The sequence below is a fragment of the Sinocyclocheilus grahami genome, unplaced genomic scaffold (genome assembly GCF_001515645.1).
Source record: "Sinocyclocheilus grahami isolate Dianchi unplaced genomic scaffold, SAMN03320097.WGS_v1.1 scaffold92.1, whole genome shotgun sequence".
Taxonomy (NCBI): domain Eukaryota; kingdom Metazoa; phylum Chordata; class Actinopteri; order Cypriniformes; family Cyprinidae; genus Sinocyclocheilus; species Sinocyclocheilus grahami.
The window spans coordinates 1,957,455-1,964,979 of NW_015505271.1; the positions used below are offsets into that span (position 1 = coordinate 1,957,455).

A 7,525-nucleotide genomic window follows, 5' to 3' on the forward strand; every position below is an offset into this window, starting at 1 on the left:
TTCTTAACGGTAAAGACATTCATTAGCAAAAGTCCTTACTTCAGGAGTCCCTGATACCCCCGCATACAGAGTCTGCAGAATCGTTGCACTTCGCAGTGCTAAGTTGCTTTTTGGAACAGCTGACCGCATTACAATCAGAGCTGCAGTTATGGCACACAGCCAAGATGCACTTAAATTAAACAGCTAACTAATTCATGGATATTTATTAGCCTCTGCCTCCTCACTTTCCCCAGAGAAACCAACTGACTGTGAAGAAATTGAAGACAAAGGGACAGCAATTGCATAACTGCATTCTGTAGCCTTTCCTCCCCCCACTTTGAAAACCTGAGAAAATAACTAGGTTGCTGAACTGGCACAACTATCGGCTGGAGACCTCGGTAAGGAAATGAGACGGAAGGATTTTCTTCTGTATAGCTCAGGTGCCGGAGCAAAGTTCACTGCATTGAAGTTTAAATCCCTTGAAGGCTCGCAATTTGCTCTAAATCCCAACCATAACTGCCTATTGGGTGAAAATGCCATTTCTACATTCTGATCATATCTCGGAGTCATCAGACTAAATATGCAGATAACCATCGCTTAGAATGATGGCGAGTCCTCTGATGAACTGATCTTCAAAGACTTCATCAAATAACCTCACTGAGAAAAGTGACTACAGAGGGGATGGATGGACATTGTTCATTTTTTCTGAGACTGAGCTTTGATACAGACTGATCAAATACAGTTTGAGTTAAATATAGGAGAGGAGACCTTTACACAACTCACCAGCCCTCAAACACATTTTTAACCAGATGAAGGGCTACAGAGGAAACCAGTTTTTAAAGAGACCTTTAACCCAGTTGTGTGATCTGTGTGGTTTTTCTTATAATTAGAGTAATATACATATGTAGAATTGATTGTGGAACTGCAGAGTATCTGATTGGCCATGAGATAATGAGCTGATCACAAAAAAATAGTCAACATAAATAAAGGTTATAATACTGCTGTACTATAATTAATCATTTAAGTAATGTAATAATTAGGGCTGTGGATTTAACATGTTAATCTAATTAATTAGTTATGTAAGAAAATAACGTGTTAACATTTTTTATGCAATTAACGCACCCGCCACACCCTAGACATATGTACGCCATCTTATATTTCATAAGGTGTGTTTGGCTAGAAGTGAGCTGCAAAGATCGATTGGTGTTTGACATCAAAGTACTGCGAGAGCAATTCAAAAACATATGGAGCCGTCTGCTCATTAACCGCTCTCATGGTACTTTGATGTCATGCAACAATCAATCTGCGCAGCGCCGCTTCATGCCGAACACAGCTATACAGTTGATTGGTGATGAACATAATGCGGGTCAACAACTCACTGCGTGATGGAGCCTATAGAATGCAGTTATATGCCCTTACATTTCGAGAGATTGATGCAAAAATGCCCCTGTATGAATTTTTGTGTTATATTTATATCATAAGCAATATCACATGAGCAACGAGTGCAATATCACACGAGTGCTGTTTTTGTTCCAAATAGCACAAATGCAAATGTGATATTGATTTTATACAACAGTTCTATAAATAAAAACTTAATATTGTGCTATATTTTAGACACAACATTGTCTGTTTTTGCTCAGTTTTGCTAATGCAAACATTACCTATTAAAGCCACTGTTGTGCGTCTCCAAGCAACACACAATTTCTGAATGAATCCACGGTTTGAATGAATCGGGTGAACCAATGATTCAATGGCCCATTCATAAAAAGAGCAATTTACTTAATTCCTGAATGAATGCATGGATCAATCAATCAATCAACCAATCAATTACTTATTCATTAAGACATTTACTGCCACCTACTGGCAGTGTTAGGCTCTTATTTCAAGTATCATTTCTTAAAGGGGTCATATGGTGCGATTTCAATTTTTCCTTTCTCTTTGGAGTGTTACAAGCTCTTGGTGCATAAAGAAGATCTGTAAAGTTGCAAACACTAAAGCCTCAAAACCAAAGAGATATTCTTTATAAAAGTTAAGAGTCAACCACGCCTACCTAAAACGGCTCATTCTAACACACCCCCACATACCTACGATCTGGGAAGATTTGCATAACGCCTCCCAAATGTTCACGCAAAGAAAGAAGGCATAACTTTTATTCTCGCTGTAGTATTGTTGACGCTGCAGCCATGTCCTGAAGACGCTACTTTGCTACTTTGTTTGGTCTTCCAAAAGAGGACGATATCCGCTTCGTTATGCCTAGAGCTGATCCGTGCTGGTAGCTGAGGGAATACATCAACTTTCACCGTGGACGAAGCGGAGTCCAGCCCGCCTCAGCTCACTGTATCCCGGCCTCAGCGCACGCTAAGCCGGGGCTTTCCCTCACTCTAGGCCGCTGTGTTTTCCGTTGCTACTGATGATTCAAATGCGAGTTTTGGGCAGTAGAGCAGCACTTGTTGTTTGTCATTTCTCCGATCACAAATGCAGACAGAGTTTTATGTTTATGCGGTGCGATGCAATGCAACGCAACACGTAAAAAGACAGTATAATAAGTCATTATAATCAGTAATTATGTCCTCACTGGATGCAACAAATGCCTCGTTTATAATGGGTTTTCATGTTTTTAACTCGTCGCTCCGGCCGGTCACGGCATCAACAGTATGTGAGGGGCGTAACATTTCCGTCTCACGCTTGAGGTATTCGGCCAATCACAACGCACTGGATAGCTGGCCAATCACAGCACACCTCACTTTTTTAGACCGATGAGCTTTGTAAAAATCGACGTGTTTCAGAAAGGCGGGGCATAGAGGAGAAACAATAATGTACAGTATGTGGAAAATAATGTGTTTTTTTAACCTTAAACCGCATAAACACATTTCATTACAACAAATACACAAAATAATGTTCTTTTTAGCAGCATCATATGACCCCTTTAAAACAGAATGTAATATGGTTAGAATGAATCAATGTTCATACAGAATGATGACTACCATTATTCATCTGTTTCCTTTCAAAAGGCAGAATGATTTTGTTACCTTTCTGTTCCTCCTTTTCTCTGAGCTCTAGCACAACCTCATAATATGTATCACTGACTCAAATAGGAGCATGAAATTAGCAGCATCATATGACCCCTTTTAAAAATAATTAATCATTAAAATAATTTAATAAAATAAATCTGAAAATAAGAAATAAAAAAATATTATTAATAAAAAAACTAATCAAAGGGATAGTTCACCCAAAAATTTCAAATGAATAAGAAAGTGAAAAAATAACAATTTCTTTCTAAAGCTACTTTTTGTAATATCTATTTCAAGCTTTTCTCATGTAACAATACTGGCTTTAAAATATCTTTTGTGGGTAATTTCTCAGCCAGATTGAGGTGCAATTAATATGCAATTAATTAGATTAATTAATAGACACATCATGTAATTACTTAGGTTAAAAGTTTTAATCGACTGACAGCCCTAGTAACAATATAAATGTATGTCAGGGCTTTCAGACACACAGCTTTTTGAGTAAATCTAAAGACATTTGGTCTGTGGTCAGGAACCGTTGACGAAATATAACATTTATTTGTAATATTGCCAGAAAAGTTGAATCAAAAATTGTGATTATTTACACTACCGTTAAAAATTTGGGACCTGTACATTTTTCTGATCATTATTAATGTTAAAAACATTTTTTCTGCTTAATATTTTTTAGGATTTTTTTTACAGTATTTATTTGAAATATAAATCTTTTGTAACAATATAAAAGTCTTTAATGTCACTTGATCAATTTAATGTGTCTTTGCTGAATAAAAATATTAATTTCTTCAAAAAAAAAAAAAAAAAAAAAAAAATCACTGCCCCCAAACTTTTGAATGGAAATGTACACTGTACAAAGAAATTGGACAGTCAATGAAACAAAAGACTATTTTCCGTGTACAAGCGAATTAAGAAATTAATTTTACACATTAATTTGTATGGGGTAATTCGTTTACTAACATCTTAATCTGCTCTGATAGATAGAAGCGCTTTCATTTCAGCATTTCACAAAATGTGAATGCTAGCAATATAGACAAAAAAGGCATACAGCCAAAGCCTATGAGAATAACAGATGTGGTACAGTTACCGGAAAAAGTAATCTGTCAGTTTAACGGGTTTCATGTGTGAAAGTGGCTTGCGACTCTTAAATATAAAACTAGTGCACGTAGGCAATAAGAGTGTCACATGTTCTGCAAAATATTTGCGTTTAAGACAGCCATTAAAAAAAACCACTCTCATTTACACTGCTTAGCTAAGAAAAAATAGGTGCAAATTTGGTTCCATGAGAGAAGCCCCAGAGGAGACGATATACTGAGGCCTGTCATGTGTAATACTCACTGCAGAGCAGATTTTCTGGGAGGAGAGAGAGAGTGTGTATGGTTGTTACACAAGAACCTGCATTCCCTGACACTCTCACACCCACACATTCACTAACAAGTAGCCAGGCCATGATATTATGCCCACACACACTTGCATAGCCTAAAAATACTCTTACACACATATAAACATGTATGGAGCAATGAAAACACATGTGTATGTATATACAAAACCTCTTACATATGTCTCTCCACCATATTGTCTCAAAATAAACTGAATTTTGCTCCAGTTGATACTCACCCCTTGCCTGCAGGCCTGTTCATTGAGCGCCCGCACCCAAGCTCTCTGCCAGTGCTCCCTGAACGACTTGAACACAAAAAGCGAGGACAAAAGACCTTTGACGCCAGCCTCAGTGTCACTCCCTGCCCCGTCTCGCCCCAGCCTCAGCCTCAGAAGGGAACCCCACACGCCGCCCGTCAGTGTCTGGTGGGTGAGACTCAAGGGCAGCTGCCATGGGGTCTCCCTCTTGCCCTGAACCCTCGTGCACCACCTAGGGTGAAGCAATGCCAGTGAGAACTGAACGAGCCAGGCTAGTACAACCAGCAGCGAGGCGCAGAAGAGTGCCACCTGAACCAGCCAGCTCACGTCCTGGAAAGTCATCATCTCCTTAATCACTGATCACTTAAGTCTCATTTTCACAAGGGGTTGAAAATCTTGACTCACGAAGGTTGGAACTCTGGGGAAAGGGAGAGAGACGGAGAGTAAATCGGGTGGAAGAAGACAGGATGTAGGGATATACAGGTGCATCTCAATAAATTAGAATGTCGTGGAAAAGTTCATTTATTTCAGTAATTCAACTCAAATTGTGAAACTCGTGTATAAAATAAATTCAATGCACACAGACTGAAGTAGTTTAAGTCTTTGGTTCTTTTAATTGTGATGATTTGGGATCACATTTAACAAAAATCCACCAATTCACTCTCTCAACAAATTAGAATATGGTGACATGCCAATCAGCTAATCAACTCAAAACACCTGCAAAGGTTTCCTGAGCCTTCAATCATGGGGAAGACTGCTGATCTGACAGTTCCATGCAGCAAAGACACGACATGTTAACAACATCTCATTGGACAAAATGAAAATTCTGTCATCATTTACTCAAGGTCATGTTGCTCCAAACCCATAAGTGGCCATTCATACAGAATGCTTTTTGCTTTTAAAATGTGAGATGCAAGGCAGGGGAGAGAATAAAAACAGGTCCAGAGACGTGTTTTATAATGCCATCATGCATGAGATACTGTAAAACTCAACTCAACTCAACTCACTTTTATTGTCACTGCAGCATTTACAAGTAAAAGACGTGAGACATGAGCACAACAGTCAAACACATCCGTTTAGCGCATTATCACAAACACATGTTTGTGAACAGCCAAAGACAAAGAGATATTAGCAGCATATTTGGGACTCACTATTAGCAGGGATGGTTCAGACACAGATACAGGGCAGTGAAAAGAAAAAAAGGCAAGGTCTTGAGAAAAAAAACGTTTTTTTACTTGAGCACCACTCGCTATGGTCAAATACGTGCATTTAGTGCATGTTTAAATAGAAAAACAATGGAAAAGCAGTGCAGTTGAAAGCAAAACGCATATGTGAATAGCCCCTTTCTATAGCAAATGATCTGAGATTGCCATTCTCTTTTGTGTTCCAAGGAGAGAAGAAAGTCAACAACATGAGCATGAAAATGATGACAAAATGTACAATATTTGGTGAGCTGTGCCTTTAACAAAAGGTCAAATTCATGCTTATTCACAGATGGGAAAATCAGCTATGATTTCTTTTCTATTTACATATACATTATATTTTTGTCCAATGTTTTCCTACCAAACAATTCAGAAGTTAGGTCAACATACCTAAAAATGTAGGGTGTTTTCACACCACCACAGTTATTGCTGCTGTATTTGTTTAGTGTGCTGTATGTGTGTATATATATATATATATAAATAATGATTAGTTACTACTTTAACCATTTGCGCCCAAACTACGGTTACCATATTAACCTTTTTGCAAAGGTTGCAAAGACGTGTTCTTATCAAAAAGATTTACAATGTGTTGTGTTAGTATTACCACCTGTGCTTAAAAGTTTAAGCAGTTAAGCAAACTGACTAAGCATTTCGGTGAAAGTGTGACATTCAATGCCTGTCCTGAAACCGGAGAAGTGCACAACTTCTTCCAGAAAACTCAGATCGGTTGCACAGTCTAGTCCTGTGTGAAGTCTGTCTCAAATAAACCCGTTCCGATTCTGTCACGTTACTGACAGTCCAGCAGCGAGGATAGCAGCTGTGTTCTGGGTCAGTGCTGCATTGCATCGTCGAACTGGCTCATCATGACCCATCTAGCGATTCATTTCAATTCCCTTCTTTTTGGCAGCTAATCTAAGCTTGTAATTAATACTGGTATCCATATCAAATTATGCATGTTTACGTCTCCCTCACTGGTCGCCATTCGAAAAGCTGTATTTCAAACCCTAGTGAGCTGCCTACCTAGACAACATTTTTGAGCATCTGACTGAGTTCAGTCAGTTCAGCTGACTCGGAACGCGCCTACGAGGAACAAAAAATGCTGTACGCGCATATGACGCCGAATGTATAGAATAGAAAAGAAATATTACCGATCAGATGAGAAACACCGTCTTTGGACGCCCATGTTTACGTCTCCCTCACTGGTCGCCATTCGAAAAGCTGTATTTCAAACCCTAGTGAGCTGCCTACCTAGACAACATTTTTGAGCATCTGACTCAGTTCAGTCAGTTCAGCTGACTCGGAACGCGCCTACGAGGAACAAAAAAATGCTGTACGCGCATATGACGCCGAATGTATAGAATAGAAAAGAAATATTACCGATCAGATGAGAAACACCGTCTTTGGACGCTACAGATCACCCGCTCAATGGCTACATCATGTCTTCGTAATTCCAGCACCAGTCCTCGGGTCCGAGCATCTTCTACGATCAAACCTGAGTTGATCGGTACATGGCCTCCGTTTCGTCAATCTTTAGCGTGCTACATAAAACCACACATTTATAACATCCAGTGCTGTCAACTCAAGAGAAAACGTGCACCCTCCCACCATCGGTGTCGGATGGTCTGTAATGGTAATGCGCAGGAACAGAATGGTCGAGCTGTCAAATAGTGTAGCAACACAAACACACAC

At 39.2% G+C, this 7,525-nt stretch overlaps 1 protein-coding gene across 3 annotated transcripts in view; it reads right to left on the minus strand.

The window, feature by feature from the left end:
- Positions 1-7,525, minus strand: part of LOC107587343 (C2 domain-containing protein 2-like) — a 24,303-nt gene extending 16,778 nt beyond the window's left edge. For all 3 annotated transcript variants that reach the window (XM_016275088.1, XM_016275087.1, XM_016275089.1), the window contains exons 1-2: positions 7,214-7,525; positions 4,617-5,052 (exon numbers count right to left, since the gene is read on the minus strand). In XM_016275088.1, coding sequence (XP_016130574.1) covers positions 4,617-4,979 — 363 coding nt within the window. In that variant the 5' untranslated portion in view covers positions 4,980-5,052; positions 7,214-7,525. The remainder of the gene's footprint in view (positions 1-4,616; positions 5,053-7,213) is intronic.